At 39.1% G+C, this 20,593-nt stretch overlaps 4 protein-coding genes across 4 annotated transcripts in view; 3 read left to right on the top strand and 1 right to left on the bottom strand.

The window, feature by feature from the left end:
• The window catches only part of LOC6533323 (uncharacterized protein DDB_G0283357), a 30,628-nt gene extending 14,343 nt beyond the window's left edge, over positions 1–16,285 (bottom strand). The window contains exon 1 of the mRNA XM_002094013.3: positions 15,964–16,285. The gene's annotated coding sequence lies outside the window, so the exon portion shown is untranslated. The remainder of the gene's footprint in view (positions 1–15,963) is intronic.
• On the top strand, positions 4–1,034 carry LOC6533322 (serine protease 1). The gene is made up of 2 exons (XM_002094012.4): positions 4–789; positions 855–1,034. Coding segments are annotated over exons 1-2 (762 nt in total). The 5' UTR covers positions 4–29; the 3' UTR covers positions 857–1,034.
• On the top strand, positions 2,008–2,864 carry LOC6533321. The gene has a single exon (XM_002094011.4). It carries the CDS (start codon positions 2,331–2,333, stop codon positions 2,802–2,804), a length of 474 nt encoding a protein of 157 aa, XP_002094047.1. The 5' UTR covers positions 2,008–2,330; the 3' UTR covers positions 2,805–2,864.
• Positions 4,569–7,172, top strand: LOC6533320 (ras-related protein Rac2). The gene has a single exon (XM_002094010.4). The coding sequence runs from the start codon at positions 5,187–5,189 to the stop codon at positions 5,763–5,765; it is 579 nt and encodes a 192-aa protein (XP_002094046.1). The 5' UTR covers positions 4,569–5,186; the 3' UTR covers positions 5,766–7,172.
• Positions 16,286–20,593: the final 4,308 nt, after the last annotated feature.

Here is a 20,593-nt window from a genome sequence, read left to right as displayed (position 1 = left end):
ATAAAGTAACACATTGTTACTGTGTGGCGATGAAGCTGGTTGTGACATTGCTAGTCTTATCACTAACTGTTTCGGTCGGTGAAAATAACAAATTGAGTCCCAGGATAACCGGTGGCTATAGGGCCAAGACCTTTACAATTATATATCTAGTTGGAATCGTCTACTTCGAAACTCAAAGGTCACCACTGTTCTACGGAGCCGGCACCCTCATTTCGAATCAATGGATCCTCACGGTCAAGCATGTTCTGAAATATAAATACATTGAGGTCCATCTCGCGTCAAGAAGATCGTATAGGGGCTTTGATATCATCAGGGTCTACAGGGAAAACTTTCACTTTCACCATGATAAGCAGCGCGTCATTGCCCTGGTTAAGTGTCCCTACCAAAAGTTTGACTATCGAATGAACCGGGTTCGCGTTCCAGCTTTTGGAACAAGACACAATCGATTCACCGGAAACATGACCATGGTGTGTGGCTATGGAACTTCAAAACGAAACGGTAAGCTGCCCGAATGGATGCATTGCATAGAGGTGCCGGTCATTTCCAACACCGAATGCATTAAATACTATGAAAAATTGAATCCGTTTGAGATGTGCACCTCTGGAGAGGGCTATAAAGCAGTTTGTGGGGGCGACGTGGGCGGTGCGGTGGTCACGATGGGCGATAATCCCACTCTTATTGGTATCATATGGCTCATGCCCACCAACTGCAGCAGTGGATATCCATCGGTTCACATCCGTGTCAGCGATCACATAATATGGATAAAGAGGATATCCGGTGTGGGATTCTGTGAGTATCCCAAATGTTAACTACTTTGACTAGAGAATGTAAATGCCTAAATTGAATCATTTCAGAAAAAGGATTGATGTTGTATTGATGCAGCCCATTAAATTAACAGACAAATAGAGCGTATTAAAAAAATTAAGCTTTGTGGTAACAATCAACCTAACTTCTAAACATAAACAAATAGTTGTTATGTATTTCATGAACGTTAATACAAATTACTACAAATGTAAAAACTAAATTATTATAAATATTCTGCAAAATGTAATCTTAATTCTGGTACTTATTTGGGTACAACGAAACATATATTTTATAGCTTGAGATTTAAACAAATTGGCACCTAAAAGTTTGCTGCAATATTTAAACGTACACCTATGTAATGTAATTTTGTTTGTTTATAATGTAACAATTTAATGCGATTTGGGGATATAATACATATGGAGTTCTCCTCGCCCAGCCGTTAAAGTGTTAAACTTATTGTTATTGCATCCACTGTTTGCAGTTGAAGCTTCACTATTTGCTTTATTTCGCTCTTTTCGGTTCAGGCTGCGGTTCTTTAGCGCACATTCATTCATTATCGCCAGTCCCTATAAATATATATATATATGTGTATGGATATATATATCTGGTGTGCGGTTCGTCTGGTGTGGCAATAAAAATGGCTTGAATATTTTTCAGTTTGTTATGCATTTTCCTGCCACTTGGGCAGCAACAACAATTATGAATAACTCGCTGCATAATGGCCTGCAAGCTGTTCCTATGAAATTCCTGGATCGATTACCAGGGGGATGGGATATATATATTCATATAAATGTGTATATAGTATGCATATATCACTCCGCCAATTACGTGGCAAAGGGAACTGAACAGGGAACTGGCAGTGCCGGCGACAGTAATCAAATAATTGTTGCACTTGCTGTCATACGTATCGCTCTTTGGCTTTAATTATTTGCACAGTTTTCCACTCCGCAATGGACACGTCGTAATAAGGATATGCGGATAAAGTCCTGAATATGCCAACGATTACTTGATTAATCCAAAGCGGTTCATTGCTGCGTTTCAATTGAAATGCTTTACTTTATATCACCAATTGAAAGACTAAAACGCACATTGTGAGCTTAAATTTTGGTTTGAATGATGTACATATGGTCCAGTTGGCTTTTTGAATACCCAACGAAGTTCAAACTACACTTTTTCCGATCCAAGTATCCAGAAATTTGTTTTCGAATGTGCCAGCAGTGCTTGTGTATTGAAATCCTCAGTTATTACACTGATTCGTAGATGTGAACAGGTCTAGAGTTCCAACCAAAAGTGAAATCCCACAAACCAGGCCATAACAAAAAACATTTATAGTTTAATTATTTTGTTAAAAATTTTATATATGGCGTGTTAAAGAGTTGAACATTTTATAAAAATAACTAAACATTTAACCCTGTTGTGCAACTCACCATGCACGTTCAGCATATAGTCCATTCTTGTACACCAAAATTACTGCTCACAATACGTCTCCTGTCGACCCAAAATTCGCCTCCATTCCGGGCATTGCGATGGCCTACGACTATTGCACTGGCTCCACATTGCCAGTGTTCATCAGCCACTGTGCCCCGTACAACTTTCTGCGCGAATACCGCCTAGCCTGCGATGATAGGAATATACCAGCGATGACGCTGCTGCAAGAAGCCCGCAACGCGTGGCACGCACTCAGTGCCCAGGAGAGGTCCTTGTTCGAGGAAACGCCATATCTGATGTCCCGATTCGGACAATCCAGCGACTCGGCGTTACGGCTCACCATCGATGTCCTGTCGGCCCTACAAACCACAGTGCACAGAAAGCACTATGACGATGATCGGTCCAGGAATCGTAGAATCCATCGTGGCAATGCCAAGTCGCACAGCAAGAAGCGGCAGCAGAAGATGGGTGCAGTTGGCAGGAAGCGAAGTCCAGGGATTGGAAGTAGTACCAGGTGTAGGGCAAGCACCTATACTCCCCAATTTCATTGCGAAAGAACCGCCTCTGTTTAACCAAGATAAACCCATTTCACCACTGACTTGCCAGGAATGGAAAATATAGGTACACTTCAATCAAATGCGTTTTATTGCCAGCTTTATGGCTCATTTGGGTTTTTGGTTGGCAAAATATTATGGTTTAAGTAAATAACTTGGCTGAAAGGTAAATTGATAACTGCATTATTTGCTGCGCTTATCGCTTTTCAACTTAATTTAACACCATTGTTTTAGCCAAAAGCTTTCGATTGGTTAATCTATTAAATTACGCTGTAATTTCAAAATTAATTCGAAAGTGTTGTTTTTGTTACTCCCCCCACTGCCCCGTGACCCGCTGATAACCTTGCAACAACGCCCACCCACCCACTTGAAATCGAATACGAAATCGAATGATTCACCCACGCACAAACACAAATACAAAAAGAGAAACATTTATTCCACTTGAGCGGACTTCATTGGCGATTTAATTGTTGCGGATTTTTTACAATAAATTCCATTAAAAACATTTTTGAAAATGCATATTATTGAAATTCATATTCATATTCATGCCCGTTGTTCGGATTGCTGGAGAGCAAATTTTGTGGCGCCTATTTAATTATCCAATTACAGCAGCACCATCAGCAGTGCGAGAAATTAACTTAAATGCGAAAATATTTGCCGGCGGCACTTTAAACACTTCCATTTAAAAATCAATGCGAAAATGGGCGTGGCATGTGGGCTGGTTGGTGAAAATGGGGCGAAGTGGGCGGAAGCCAAAACACAAACACGAAATATTTTGGCTATCACTTTTGGCTGAATGCGGATGCGGCGGATTCGGTGGATTCGTTGGATTTGGTTGAATTCGGTTTGGGTTCTGTTTCTGCCTTTCGGTTTTTACTGTCGATATTTTGCACTGTTTGCCAATGTTATTAGTTTGTTATTCCTTGGGCTTTGGTTTTTGCCGACACACGCAATTTTGTGGTCCATTAAAACAGTCAACGGCAGCAAATATCGCTGCCTTTTGTAGTTAGTCATGAATTTAATAATTCGTTTAAAAATTAGAATGGCAAGGCTGTTACATTTGTTAATACATATAACCCAATTTATAGGTAATTGTATAAAAAAAATCTAGTACAAATTTAATTAGCTACCATTGATTTCTAAGGCATTGCATATGTTTTAAAAAATGTATACTTCCATTTAAGTATTTTCATCAAAAGGCAGTGACACATATTTCGGTCACATAATTGATTCACCAATAAAAATATTGTTCAATTAATATTTATATCGCGATATCAACGTTTATTTTATCAAGTTTATTTTTGGTGTGGCACTGCAATTGTACCGCGATAAGTCAGAGACGATGTGTACCAGAGTTAGGTACCGCGCATCTCTGACAGTCTCGAGACGCGTGGAAATTGGCTCAAAACAACAAGCAATGGTAGGGAAATTCGTGGAAAATCGTCGAACAAATATAGAAAACTCTACAAAAAAGACCAAAGCAAGGTCAAGTAAAGATACCCACTAGCTCTCGCTCTTTCTACCGCTCTATCTCTGTCTCTCTCTGCTCTCGATGGATTGCCACGACTAACGTCACCGAGGTAATGACTCACTCTGCCTAATTGTTCGGGACCGCACTGTATCTCGCTCTCTTGCTCTTTGTATCGGAGAGCGTATGCGCAAAGCGCTTCGCTTAAGCGACTGGCGCACGCGTGCGAGCGAGACAGCCGTACAAACAAGTTGAGAGAGCGAGAACTACAGTGAAAAAACAAGTACAACAACTGCCAGCGGAGGCAGAAAATTTCTTCAATCGCCGCGAAGATTTCACAGCGTTTGGGCGTGTTTTCTCCGTTCCTGCCACTGCAAATCACCACATATGCGGGCAAAATTAATTCATAAATAATATACCGAACGAACAGGAAGAACGCCGTCACGGTTCTGCTTTCAATTAAGAATATTGATTGAACAACTTTCGCGATAAATCAAACTCCACTTCAAATTCGCATCTCTCTCTGTACGCGCTTGAGTGGGTGTGTGTGTGTGTGGGCAGCATTTGTATTAGTGCGTGAGCAAATTATTGTATAATCGCCAAAAAAAAAAAAAAAAAAAACAATAAAAGCAAAACGCCAACGCGAAAAGCAAAAGCTATACAAATAGAAAAAACAAGCTGAGCTAAAAAAACGAAACTAAAATTTGTTTGTCGAACTAAATAATTACGAAAAGATACCAAAAACTGCTGAGTACAAAAAGTATCTAAAAGATTTAAGAACTGCCTGTGACCTACCAAATTAAATGATAACCCCAAAGTCACTACAAGTATAGCTGCCACAAAAAAAACCAGTTGCAAACCAGCTGATCCACTGAAAGACACCACGCAAAAACAAAGCAACGAGCTGCTGAATTCATCGATCATTCATCAGCATGCAGGCCATCAAGTGTGTGGTTGTGGGCGACGGAGCGGTGGGTAAGACCTGCCTGCTCATCAGCTACACGACCAACGCCTTCCCGGGCGAGTACATACCCACCGTGTTCGACAACTACTCGGCCAACGTGATGGTGGATGCCAAGCCCATCAATCTGGGCCTCTGGGATACCGCTGGTCAGGAGGACTACGATCGTTTGAGACCGCTCTCCTATCCGCAAACGGATGTGTTTCTCATCTGTTTCTCGCTGGTGAATCCGGCATCGTTTGAGAATGTGCGTGCCAAGTGGTTTCCGGAGGTGCGTCATCACTGTCCGAGTGTGCCCATTATCCTGGTCGGCACCAAGCTGGATCTGCGCGACGATAAGCAGACCATCGAGAAGCTGAAGGACAAGAAGCTCACGCCGATCACCTATCCCCAAGGACTGGCGATGGCCAAGGAAATCGCTGCGGTCAAGTATCTGGAGTGCTCGGCCCTGACCCAAAAGGGTCTGAAGACGGTCTTCGACGAGGCCATACGATCCGTGCTGTGTCCTGTCGTCCGCGGTCCCAAGCGGCACAAGTGCGCCCTGCTCTAAGAACTTTGAACCCACCCAAAACAAAAAAAAAAACACAAAAAAGCGAAGAACTCTAAAAAAAAAAGAGGAAAATGAGAAGAGAACAAAGCGCAAAATTCTGTGCAAAATATTCATATTCGCTTTGTTGGGTCTATAGTTACAGCAGATAGTGTGAGTGTGATGTGAATGGTAGTGTGAGTGCGATGTGAGTGCGTCTCTGGGTTGCGAGTGTGACGGCATGAGTGTGTGAATGAGTGAGCGTATTTTTGTTTTTATTGTCAGCTTTATGTGGGGGAGCAGCAGCCACAACAAGAACAACAACAACAACAGCTATCAACAGCAAGGGGGCTACAAGGGATGGGCGGGGGGCGTGGTGGGGCAGGGGTCTCTGGGGGGCAGATCACGGATAGAAAGATACATACATAAGCATACAAGTATGATAGTGTGCGTACACGATGAAATAAATGTGGAGAAACTTATTAATCTTATCGAATGTAATATTGCTCAAATTTTATTAAATATTTTAAAGGGATTTTCTTACTGCCACCACAGTGTCTAAATTGCTGCAGATTACATGGTTACATTTTTCTGTTCTGAGTTATTTTTGCCTAGCATTTTTAATGACTAACTTGTTCTAGTATTTAGATTAAAGAACAGCTCATGACTTACAAGAATTGACATTTAAAAAATGTTTAATGATTAAACAATATTTAAAGAATATTAAAAGTAGGATTTTAGAAGCTTAACTATACTAATTTATGCAGAAAACAGCAGCTGCAGTTTAAAGAAAACTAGTTGAAGTTCATAAAATGCCTTAAAAAAGCAAGTGCATCAGGATAAACAGCACACATTATAACTTTCTTGTGTTTTTTCAAGCAAAATTCGGTTCGAGAAAGGTATGACAAATAAAATCAAATGAATTGTAAATAAATCTAGACGGTTTAAAGCCTTTAGCGCCCCAAACACAGTCACTACAACAAGAACCAGATAGCTGTTATCTGGGTGGGCGAGAAAAACCGCAGGAAAGGCCCCGCCTATGGCCAATATCTGAACAATCGGGAATCGGGGAATGTGGGAAGCCGACAAATGAAAAAGAAACTTTCATTTATACATACGAGTATAGTAGATATTAGAGTTATGAAGGAATGTGTGTGTGTGTGTCTGATCAATGGTCTTCCCGCTCAATGCATTTGCATTTGGCATTTGACTTGATTTAATGTATACTAAATGCACAATTAGCCACTACTTTCATGTTAATTTATATACTGATATTTATGTTAAATAAATGCATATACTTTGCCAATTTGTTTTTAACGAAAGAAAGCGGTAAATAAAAAAAAAACCAACACTTTATTTATATTAACACATAATTTACCAATAAAGAGTGTAATATTAATCAACCGAAATAAACGTGTGTACAAAGCTAAATAGTAAATTATGTTGGGAACAAAGTGCATTCCAGATTTATGTCTTCTATGGCAGTAATGTGTGGGTATATTCAAAGTTCGTTATAATTGATAATGCAATGGGTTTTAACTCCTGATTTGCTGCATACTTTTCGGCGACTGCGGAAAAATTCCAAACGCCGGGCAACTTTAATCTTATCTGCACCCGCATTTGTCACTAATTTTAGATAATTATTTCCGATTGCCGGACACGCCGGAAGTTCTGATCCCCGGACCGGTTGACTAAGCAATTTGCCAGTTCCAGTCCAATCATATATATATATGGCGCTACATCATATTTATTTATGTTTTCGATCAATTCCATCTATTTCTGCAGTATACTTCGATTGTCATAATGAGCCAGCTGTTGATTGATTGCCCGCGGTTATGATGAGGTTCTGGTTTGGGTGATTCGGGTGATTGGGGTGTTTTGGGTGGTTGCTTTTGATGGCTTTGCCGTGGGTTACCGTATGTATGTAGCTCGTTAGCGGATGTGGGCCCCACGCCGCCGCTGCTCAGTGTGAATTTGACAAATAATTACATAAGACAACCTGCTGTGCGAATTGTGCCCATCCTCCCGCACATTTCAATGGCCTCTGATGGATGTTTTTGAAACACCCCCACACCCACATCCACAGCCATCAGGGTTTTGTCTGTGACGCGACGAATCGCATAATTGACCCACATTTTGAACAAACACCGCGACCAACCAGCCAGCCAGCCAGCAATCAAAACAGAGAGGCCGTAAAGGATCGAGAGACCAACGAAGTCAATTTAATTAGCAGCAACATTTGGCTAGCATCTAGAACTGCTTGCTGCACCTCTAGAATTTGCACTTTTGGCTCTAGAATGCAACGCCCAAGAAGCCGCTGAGTGAAGAAGCGTTGACAGGCGCGGAATGTTCGGCATGTGCAGATACAATTGCCCTACTACATTGCATGCGGATACTTTGTTTCACCACAATGCCAAATCACAAATCACAAATAATTCCCAATTCATTTCATAAATTTTGTGTTCTCTCACATGCAATCATACAAGCAATAGCTTTAATTTTATGGTTTAGCTTGTGCTTCATGCTTGTTGCATTTATTTTGAATATTTTCATTATTTTCCTACCTTCCATTCACTTTGATATCTACTACGTCTTAGAACACATATCATACACAAAAGCATAGTAATTTTTCTAGAATTCTTCTAAAATGTAAATGATTGTGCTTTTCACCTATAAACAGAAGCAGAATTCCATTGCGCGCATAAATAAAAGGCATATAATAAAATTAGCTTGCTTTTCCCTTGAATTCCCTTTAATTTCCAATCCCCAATCACGGTCCGAATTTTAGAATGTGAACGGGTGGGATTACCCCCTCTCAAAATCGAAGGGGGAAAACTGCAGAATGGCCAATACCGCAAAGTGGACAACTGCTGTGCGATGCAAATCCATTGACAAGTGTCGCATAATCATGCCCCATGCCAAATGTAAATGCAAATGGAAAATGCTAAATGCCAAATTTATGCACTGCATGCGTGAAATTAAAAGCTTCCCCGGCGGACTTACAGCTCCATTTGGTCCTGATTTTCGGGCCAGGTTTTGGCCAAAAGAGGCTCGCGCAATTTGTCCGCTTTCAGGCGGTTAACAATTTGGCTAAATCAATTATACGCACGACGAGTAACGTGAAATCGACTGCTATTTTTCATGGCGATTTTTAGCTTAATTGAGAAATTTCCAGGGAAATCGTGGCCGTATGGCAAAGCCGAAAAATTTAATATGAAAATTTCCAAAAGAATTCCTTGCTGGCCACAAATTGCGTACGAAATGCCAATAAAATACGCTCCAGCGCAAAAATTCCATGCCACATAAGATGAAGGTAAATTCAGGTGAGCTTGGCGCTGGGCAGGTCAAAATATTTCACACTTCCGCTGTGGCGAATACTTGCACCTGAACCTCTGCCAACAGGATATGACAAGCTCAGACCTCACTCACCCTTCCTCTATCACCTAGGCCACCCAACCATTTTCTCAGCATATTTTCAGCGGCAACTTCCTGCCAGAAAACACATTGCAAATTATGATGCGAATACGAGTTGCGGGCGGAAATGTTGAGTTTTCCAAACGGCCAACTAGAAAAAATTTCATTTGTGCGCTGATGTGGATATTGGTTTTGGCTGCTCATGGAAAAACAAAGGAATATGGGACAAATCGATTTTACTCGAACTGGAAACGACTTCAATACAGATAAATAAATAACAAAAAAACAATAGTTTGCACCTTTACCTCAGTTAATAAATATTGCTTTACAAAACCTTATTGTATTTAGGCAACATAATTTTACATTAAGATGCTGACTATTTAAGCGGAACACCACGCGATACTTTGAGTAACTGTGAGATACTGTGAGTAAACAAAAGCTTGAGCACTCAATTGATATGGATGGCCAGCAGCCAGGACACGCAGGACATTCGATGGGCTTGTGGTGATAGAGCGCAGCCATCTAGTGGCGTAACCAATATCCGTTGCAAGGATTACGCATGTGGGTATCTTCCTCGGACTTGTTATTGATAATCTTTGTCATGGCCTGCATGGCAACGTAAAGCATCGACAGCGGCTAACAAAAAAGCAAGGAGTCACAGGACAACAGCGTGCCGGAAAAGGATGCAGTCAGCAAAATTTCAATACTTGCATCTTTACTAGTTAGAAAAATCTCATAAATACATTAAACATGTAAGAAAATGTACAAGTTATTGTATTGCATGGCTATCTTTATATATAAATCATAATGACATTGATATTTATAGAAAAATTGGTTTTTAAAGTATCTCAATATTTTTGATTGTGTAAAAGATGGGCCAGGATTGTCGTCCTGCGGAGTAACGAACTGCGGCAGGACCAGACAGGCGACGGGCCTTGTTTGTCCCGTCGATCGATGCAGCTGGAGTCGTGGCGAGTCGAGTGTATTAAAAACAAAGTCACACTGTGTGTCCTGCATCCTTGTACGCTGCCAAAGTCAATGAACAGCGACGTGGGACTTGGACGTGGACGTGGAAGTGGACGTGGTTGTGGAACCGGCTGCCAGGATATGAAGCGTGTGCGAAAGTTTTGCACAATTAGGATGCCTCCTCCTCGGATCGCTCCTCCTTCTCGGGGCAATAAAAAAGTTTAAAGTTGCGTTTAAATATGCATTCCATAATTCATGAATGCAGCAGCAACAGCAGCAGCAGTGGGGGAGCTTTGATTTTCCAGTCGACGTCGACAGCAACACGTTTCCGCCATTTTGTTGGCTGGCTGGCCAACTTGTTGCATTTTCTACATTTGCATGGTTGGAAAATGATGATCGGGTGGGGAAAGTGTAAGGGAAATGTTGACATCCCGAACACGTTGAAATTTCCGCCAGACAACGAGCGATGCTGAAATGTTGAAAAGCTGAAAGGCTGAAAACTTGCGCCAGTCTGACATTCAAATCGACCAAAAGTACCGAGTGTGTGTGTGTGAGATTTCAGGTGTGCATACTGAATTTGAGTATGATTCTATGTGAGGCTTTTCATTTTCAATTAAACACAATTACATGTCCAACTGTCAGCTTTCAGTTAATAATGAACACAAGACAGAACTAAAACACAGGCCAACATCCCGAAATAGGTGTCACTTAGTTGCGCCCCAGGTAGTTCAGCTGATGCTCAAAAGTATCTGCATTTTTGCGCTACACTCTATTTTCGACCACCTCCCTCTGCTACACAGTTCAAAGATTTTTCCCCACACCCCCTTCATCACATTTGTGTGTTTGGCTTTTTAAAAATATATATGTAAACAAAACACACATAGTATTTACATTCGCGTATAATGATTTTTGGGGTAAATAGATGGATAGAATTCTCAGTGGGTTCGAATCTAATGAAATCAAATGAACTTACTTTTTAATATATATATTTTCCGCAGCAAGAACGTATCTAGAGCAGAGCAAAAATTATTCACCCTCGGCGCAGATTGACATTAATTGTTTAAATTGAAGCGGATACGCTCGACTGGCCAGCGGAATTCTTATAAATTTTATTCCGGCACGGGTGAGTTCCATCGAAGGATTTACGCATCCCACTTTGGACTTTGGACTTGGGAAAACTTGCTTGAAGGGCTTAAGTAATGACGGAAACTTTGGGAATTTATGGAAAGTGGAAATTAGTAGCTAGGGGTTTCTAAGATTTACTAATGCAACTATTAACATTGTGTGAGGTAACCAAATTACTTTGGCCGGAAATTTACTTAAAGGGTTGAGTAGTTTATAGTTAAACTTCGGACAATTAGGTACAAGTTACAAGAACCACTTTCCACTGTCAGTTAGAGTATAGTAATCACAAAATGAGTTAATCAAATTAGTCTTAATAAAACACTTATACATATACATTTGTCACCCCAAAACCACCAAGTGTTAAATTTATTCAAAAATGCTTCTTCCCCCGAAATTTCATGCATTTGACGCAAATTCGGGGGAAATCCTCGCCCTCTTTGGTAACTGATGTCTCTGAGGACACTTTATCATGGCTCGCGAGGCTCAAACAATTGTTGCAAATGGAGCTCAGCGACTAAGTGGTTTTATTTTAAATCTTTCACGTTCAGCACAGAGTCACCGAAAAAGTCACAGAAAAAAGAACTAAGAGCGCGGAAATCTGAAGCTTTATTACAACAAGTTGCTTTCAAAAACTCAACAGTCGCGACAAGTTGTAAGCGGAATAATTTGGTTTTTCTGTTTTGTCAGCTCTCCTTATTTTCCTTTTTTCCATCTGAAGCTCAATTGTTTGGTAAATGTCAGTCTTCATTTGTCAGCTACATTCAAAGTTGGCTTAAGTGGCTTTGTTCCTGGGCGGAGGATACAGATATACTAGATTTATATATCTATATAAAGACAATGTGCACTAAAGCTTTAAAGGTGGGCCATTCTACTTAACACCGATGGGCGGACATTTAAAATTACAATTGAAATTGAAAAATTCCCAACGAAGCACTTACTGTCTTATAAGAAGCCTATAAATATTTAGTATAGCTTTTCAAGGACTAATTCTGATTAATTTATCAATCGATTTGCCGATGAGCCTTGACACGAAATGCCAGACTCTGGATTTATGGCCCAACATTACGAGCTGACTAGCTAATTATTTCGCTGTGTTTCGCCTTGGCTTTTGCCCACTTAACAACTGCCTGTCTTTGTTTCTTGGCAGTGAATCAAGCCTGGAATCAATAAAATCCCGTGGCACATGAATTCAAACACGTAAACCCCAAAAACAAAGCCTGCAAATGTGCATGGCATCAAAATCAAAAAGGGGGCCAAAACAACAAAAGCCAACAGCGAACGAAAGTGAATTTCACGCCATTGGCCAAAACGATTTTCCGGTAGGAAGGCATCAATCAGATCGGAAAATATTTCGTTTCGCTTACTTATTTATGCGTCCCTGGCGTATGCGTAATATTTCGCTGTTTTATTACAAGCTCATTGAATTCACAGAGCTGCATAGTTGAAGCGAGCCTAATATGCATAATTATTCATTATAATTTATTGTATATATTTATTAAATTACGAGCTTGTTATATTTGCTCGCTTATTTAAAGTTTTTATAGCCAAAAGTTTGCTGTTGGCAACTTTTTAATCGCTTTTATTACTACTAAGCACGAAAGTATAAATTAATAAACACTACAAAAGTATTCCACCTTTCAAATACTACTACTGTATATATTACTTTCAATTAAAACTTGACAAACTTACTACCAAAATATCTCAATTATAAGCTTGTAAAAATTCAAGTAAAACATTGTAGTACATTTTTAATGTTAAACCGCCTGAAATTAAACGAGCTAAATCGTTTAAAATTGAATAGTATTTCTTTTTCAGACATTTAAGATAAATAACCCGAGACATCTGTGCCACAAAGGAATGCTAATCAAGTGGGAAGCCGAAGCAATGAAATTATCGACCGATTTCGGATTCCCAGTGGTTTCTCGTTCCCATGTTCGTGCTCTCTAAGCTCTCTAATTGAACTCTTTTACTTTAAGCCCGCTTCCGCGTTTCTGTCAAATGGAGCATGTAAATCCAACCCACCGGAATCCGCCACCCACTCGATTGCACATCGAGTCAGGTGACCTTGTGGCAGTGGTTGGATTGGGCGGTGGGGATGTGAATGGGGGGATGGGCCATCTTGTTTAACTCAAACCGCAATGGGCCATTTGCTGTTACATTAACCCACTATGCACAGCTCATAAATTAGGAGGCATCTCAACACCTGCGAATTGCAGTTGCAGTTGAATCGCAATCGCCATCGCCATCGGGCAGATGGCTTTAATATGCTCGGAATTTCGCAGCAAAACCCCTCAATAAACACTGATTTTCATTTTGACTGCAGAAAGCGTTAAATAGTTTTGTGGTTTTTGGCTGTTTAGATGAAAAGTTAATACGGCTGCGGCCTTTGATGCGTCAGCTGCCAAAAATTAACAGGCTAACTCTGCACTGAAAAAATCCCTATTAAATCATTCCACAAAGGTTACAATTCTTAAGGGTATAAACTAAGGGTATAAACTAGTCTCTTAGCTCTAAACAAATTCTGTACCATAGAATTAGAACATTTATGTTTATATTATACACTTTTACGCAAGTCTTTCGAATACTTGAACCTAGGTGACGACGACGAAGTTGTTGAAATTTTTATCATATTAATACAATTCCGGTGGAGCAAGCTACTTGCATAAATTAGACGCAGATAAATAAACACGATCGAGATGAATAAGTTTCAGGAATTGTGCACATGTGACCGAGCTGTTAGGCAATCGAAAATCTATGCAATTAAAATGCTATAAAATTTTTCACAAGCCAATCACCGGAACATAAACTCAGCATGTACTTGAACGAGAATCCATAGGAGCCATAAAATATATGGCCTACAATTTGTTTGAACTATCGTCGCCTGCAAAGCGCCAAGGACAACGCATTGTATCTTACCATTTCTATCTATTTATTATGCTGCGTACAGCCATTGGATGGTCATAAAACCATTGCATACTTAGTGGCGTTTGGTGGATAGTAATTCGTTTTTAATAAAGCGTATAGCAGCAGGCGCCAGTTTCCTGGCAGCAGAGGAACTACAGGACTCTACAGGAACCCCTCCATATCAAGGCACTATTCAGTTTGGTGCCGCAATAACCGAAAATCTAATAGCCATAAATGTGGCGATTTTGGGCATTTCTAGCCGAAAACGGGCCGTAAAAATGGTAGCCCCCATTCCCCGATTTATCGCCGTGTGTTTAACAACATGTTAACATGTTGACTATTGCAATGAGCATTTCGTATGCGAGCGTGCCCGTAAATCAGGCAATCGACTGTGAGCCACAACAACAGCCAAACATTAACCCCGGCAAACCCCAAATCCGTTTCCCGCAGGATTCGGGCCTTTTTGCGGTCTGACGGGCCATAATATGATTTAACCTGCGGTTTGCGTTTGCATTTGGTTTGATTACCGATTTTGGGTTTTGTTTGGATAGTCGCACTCACTGTGTTTGCTTAATATTATGTTTCTGTCATAATCCTTTCCATATTTCAATAGCATTTGACTAACTCAACTAGCTAAATAACAGATTGAAACACTTCAATTTCAGTTATATGTAACATTTTCATTTACAGATTGTTTCTTTCTTACTTTTTAAATTTAATTGTATTATTTTTGGAACAAGGACCAAACTTAATTTGATAGTTCCCGAAGTCTACCGAACTAATTTATTGTTCCCAGCACAATCGCCATCCCATTTGCAGCCTATTCATTCCGCTCATTTGTATCTCCACTCGGCCGGTCTGTCTAGTTATTATGCTGTTATTTATATTTCAGCGCGAAATTCTCAGTGCCCCCGAATGTTGCACAATTTTCGTGTTTTTTTCCCCCGCTTTGTTTGTTTTTTTGTCATCAAACATGTTGCGTGTCTGGCCGCCGTGTGCAATTTAAGCGATGACTGAGGTTAAGGGGGGGTGCAGAAATTCGGGAGGAGGGCTGACAAACTTTTGCCACGTAAATGATTTGTTTTGTCAATTATTTTGTTAGCCAACATGCAACAGCAAAAGCAACGGCAGAGTCTCAGCTGATAACATCAAAACAAAGGATCCCATCCCATAATCCCAAAGGAATAACTTTTTCGGGCTCCGATTTAATTGAGAGGCGTGGCCGCACAAATTGCATCAAGATAAACAAACATTTCCGTAAACGGGCAGTAAACAGCAACGGGGAGTTGATGTGTCCCAGATTGAAAGGCTGATTTTGTGATTTTCTGATTTTTCACAGATTGTATTAAGTACTGGGCGAGGATCGCTTCGCTTAAGATTGTCTGCGGCATCTGTTTAGACAAGTGAGTCGCATGCATAAATATTTATCGCACTCACAGCCAGCTGATTATTTATTGCCTGGCGGCAGATTAAAAAATAATGAAACACATGTGCACTCGACTCTCTTGCTGTTCAAATTAAAATCAATGCACATTTGGCTTTCGGGCGGCCTACAAAAATAATAGAAAAACAGAGTTTTATGGGGGAAGAACGCCAAACAAAGAAAAAAAATGAAGGAAAATCCGTTGCTGAACTGGCAATTGAGTGATGGATGGATTGGCATTGGCCCCACTACCATTCGGCATTTCTTTTTTATGCCTCTCGTCTTAATTAACATGCGCGACATTCTGTTATTTCTTTTTTTTTTTCCTTTTTTTTTGTGACATATGCTTAGGTTCTGACGTTAGGGGACTAGATATTCGGTAGAAATTACCTTAGAGCAACTGGAACTCGAACACCATTCAAAATTGACAACACACACGATAGCTCACTCACTAATAATATCTTTGTGGTAAATTCATTTGCTAATGATGCGCCTGGCCAGAGAAATAAATTTCCCAATTCATTGCACTAAATTTGTGGCACTAATTGCACTTAGCCGCAATCGCGATAACTCAAAATAACACACGCGGCACCCAAGATTCCAAATATTTAGGAGGAAAATATTCAAAAACACATAGACATACAGAGATCTCTTGAATTCAATTTGCTTAGCGTACAGTTGACCGTTTCACAGTGCGGGCCGTTGCCAACTGAATCGGTGGATAGGAATCGAAATAAAGCCAGCCCCGAATCGCTGGCACAAAGGCTCGTGTATCTTTCGGATTTTCCGCTCGTTTTGTTTCGGCTATCTGTCGGATTTCGCCTTCGTGTGGAAAAGCCGGCAAAACAAAATGTAAATAACAGTGGGCAGGAGGGTATATTGGTTGGTTGGTGCGGGGTGCGGGGTTTTGGGGGGTTTATGGGAAACCGGCTTTTGGTCTCAGTGTTGAGCTTTGCAGATTTTACGCCTTACGACCCAAAACGTCAGACGAATGGATGTGTGCCCCCTGCTCCATAAAAAAAACCCCACCCACTATACCCACCCCCTCTCTGTTTGCTTTGTGGCTTTTCGGGGTTGTTGTTAGAGAGTGTGTCGGTGTGTGTGTGTGTGTGTGTGTGCGTGTGAGTGTGTGTGTCAGCGTTTGTTTGTAGATACTTCGGCTTGTCCTGCAATTGGCGGGAAATGTTGTGGATCGCATTTGGAGTGGCTCCTTGAAGCCATTAATATGCTAGACATTAAAATCTAATCTTGTTAATTAAATAAATTGTCGTTCAGTGAGGTCCTTAAACAGGTCATAACTCCAAATATGGAATGTCATACTTCGTTGAGTTCGTAATTAAATTTCCAATCAAACTGTGTTTTTAAAAAAAAAAATATATTTTTTTAAAATTTTTTTGAAGTTTTCGATGATGACTTTGGAATTTTGCCGAAAATCGAATTTCTGTGTTTTTGCGATAAAAATATCAGTATTTTGATCAGAACATTCAAAATATAGCTCCAAATATGGAATGTCATACCTCGTTGAGTTCGCAATTAAATTACCAATTAAACTGTGTCTTCAAAAAAAAAATTTTATTTTTTCACATTTTTTGCAATTTTTGATGATGATTTTGGTTTTTGGCAGAAAATTGATTTTCTGTGTTTTTGCGATAAAAATACCACTATTTTGATCAGAACATTCAAAATATAGCTCCAAATATGGAATGTCATACCTCGTTGAGTTCGTAATTAAATTTCCAATCGAACTGTGTTTTCAAAAAAAAATTATATTTATGTCACAGTTTTTGCAATTTTTGATGATGATTTTGTATTTTTTGCCGAAAATCGATTTTCTGTGTTTTTGCCAAAAAATATCAGTATTTTGATAAGAACATTTGATATATTGGTCCGAATATGTAATGTCATACCTCGTTGAGTTCGTAATTAAATTACCAATTAAACTGTGTCTTCAAAAAAAAAATTTTATTTTTTCACATTTTTTGCAATTTTTGATGATGATTTTGGTTTTTGGCAGAAAATTGATTTTCTGTGTTTTTGCGATAAAAATACCACTATTTTGATCAGAACATTCAAAATATAGCTCCAAATATGGAATGTCATACCTCGTTGAGTTCGTAATTAAATTTCCAATCGAACTGTGTTTTCAAAAAAAAATTATATTTATTTCATATTTTTTGCAATTTTTAATGATGGTACCCCTTACAAAAATTGCGAAAATTTGGCAACAAATAATTTTAACAGAGTCGGTCAAAAAGTGATTTGGTTGGTTAGTATTAGTAATTAGGAGTAGAAAAATGTAATTCTTTTAACTTTCTGACCATTTTTAGCCAAGTTATAGCAAAAATACCAATTGTAAATATTGAAATTTTGCCGAAATTCGATTTTCTGTTTTTTGCGAATATTATTATTAGTATTTTGATCACAGCATTCGAAATATTGGTCAAAATATGGAATGTCATACCTAATCCTAATTTTATGGCTTTCTAAGTTTTTTAATGCTTTTCTTAATCAGTTTATTCCTTTTATTTTTTTTAAAAGACCCTCATAATATACTACAAATTTATAAATCCAGCAACATATTTTCAGAAATGTTTGCAATATAAGAACATTAATTCCTTGTAAAATTTCCTATCAAAAACGGCAATTAGTTACTTTTGAAACCATACCTTGCTCAACTCACAATCCACCTTGTCAACATGTTGCAGGAGCACAAAATGTTGCCAACACACATCGCTCATGCGCCCTGTTGTCCCATTCGCCGTGTTCTTCGTTGTTTTTCCTTGCCTCCCCCTCTGTGCCGCCTTCACCCCGCACCACCACCCCCCGGGCCGTCCCTTACTACCCAATTACCAACACCATTGCCTATCCCAACCAACACGAGCGACCGCCTAACGCTGCCAAAGTGACAACCTTTCAGTTTTATCGCTTCTACATAGCCATGGTTTGTATGTTACTGATTGTGTGCCAATGTTTGCAAGGGGGATATCTATGTGTGTGTGTGTGTGTGAGTATAAATAATGTAACAGTAAATTAGCGTGTTTGACACACTGTGGGCGTGGCCAAACGGTGCGTGCGTTGAACAAACTCAATCAAGTTAATATTTGTAATTGCGGATAAGTTGAAAATTAACAGTCTCTGTTGAATTAAAAACAAAAAATCTAACATATTCTGCTGGGAAAATACTTAATATTAAAATAATTATAACTAATAAGTTAATTTAAATAATATATGGACATAATTGCGTATTCCGCGATCTTACAATCTTTCTATCTACGCCAATTACTATTTTTGCAAAACTATCCAGTTTCTGCTGCTAGAAATTTCATAAAATTATATATATAGAAGATTTAAGATATGCACAAGAAAAAAATTATTTAATTATGCTTATTATATTTAATTGGCAAAGTTTAATATCATGATAAATAGAAGGAAATATTTTTCTTCTCATCAAATAATAAACGAAATTATGTGACTCAATTAAAAATAATTGTATGCGTATTCTCTAATTGAATCAAAATTTATATTCAATTTTCCTCTTTTCATAAAATTGAGAAGAAATTATTTCTATATTACCGTCGCTGGCCAATTACATGTTGCAAAAACAAAAGGCGTCCGCTGCTGATTTTCATTCCGATTTTTATTATACTCAATACGAAAGAAAACTTGTGCATTGGGAAAACCCAACGCGAAACTGAAAAAAACAACAAAAGTAAAAATTAGAAAAGCGAGTTTTAAATATATTCTGTAAATAATAAGACAAATCTCTACTCATTATCTATTTTAGAAAATAAATAATATTTTTTAAATATTTAGAGTATTAGTTTTGAAAATCACAATTTTAGTGTATTGTGTACCATATAAAATCGCATAGTCAAAAGTCAACAAAAATAACTGTTAGGCAAGTAAACAAGCGGACACAGCGAACACCAGAAAAATAATTAGAAGCCAAAGGGGAGCAATCTAGGCAAAAATTGCTTATACCCGCTCCTATTATATCCATTTCGTAGAACATCAAATGGGCCAAGACGTAAATAAGATCGTCTTCCTCTCATTTTTGGGGGAAAATCTTGAGAGTCCACAGCAGGCGCCACCAAAGGGCACTCGATGTGATGACGCGATCGCAGAGTTCGCCTCACATCCGAATGATCACAGACTTCTCGCACCTGTACAAATCAGTTGTTGTTTTTCGCCTTATTGTAGTGTCTGCTGGCCAAAGCGTATTTTTGGTTCATTGCCAAACAGGCGAGCAGCAAAAAAGTGACTGACTATGCCAAAATATCTTCAGACATTGCCTATTGAGTAGGTATTTTCTTGACTGAATAATTCTTAAAATTCTTTGTGGAAAATTAATATTTTTTTCAGGATTTTTTATTTGCTATTTAAGAGTAGTTAACGTACTGTATTAATGTCTAAGTCGCCATTTCGTTCATTCGCAAGAATTTATTTGGTTCTTTTATTAACATTTATTTTGGTATTATTGGCTTAATTTTGTTGCTCATAGTTGATCAGCTAATATTAATTATATTAATGTTCCTTAAGTAATGAAATGGAATGATCAGTTGTTAACAGATTGTTATCAGTTAAATTAAAGTAAGATTTGACCAATTAAGTTCAATGGTCTTCGCACCTACAAGAGATTATTAATCGACATTTTCAGGCACAATCCAATCGCGCACGTACAATAAATCTGTCTTTTATCTGCCTCAATTAAACATGGTCGAAGAAAATCCCTTGCCATTTGCCGTATTTTTGGCCCAAAGGGATTTCGTGGGCCGTGACTTTTTGCCCAATCCGTGGCCCAGAAATTCTCACCGGAATTTTGGAAGGTGCGGTGTGTTTGTAGTTTCATTCCCCTTGGAAATTTTGGCTGTAAATTGGCCCAACTGTATTTCATGTCGTGCGCTGAAATATGCGAACCATTTTTAAGACTTAATTGTTATGGCTGTAAATTATACTTGGCTGTGATGTATGGACTCTTCGACGGCGCTATAATCATAATTTCCGAATGACTAAGTGGATG

Source organism: Drosophila yakuba, chromosome 3L (assembly GCF_016746365.2).
Source record: "Drosophila yakuba strain Tai18E2 chromosome 3L, Prin_Dyak_Tai18E2_2.1, whole genome shotgun sequence".
NCBI lineage: Eukaryota > Metazoa > Arthropoda > Insecta > Diptera > Drosophilidae > Drosophila > Drosophila yakuba.
Note: the sequence above shows the minus strand (reverse complement) of the source record. Positions and strands in the feature narration are given on the sequence as shown.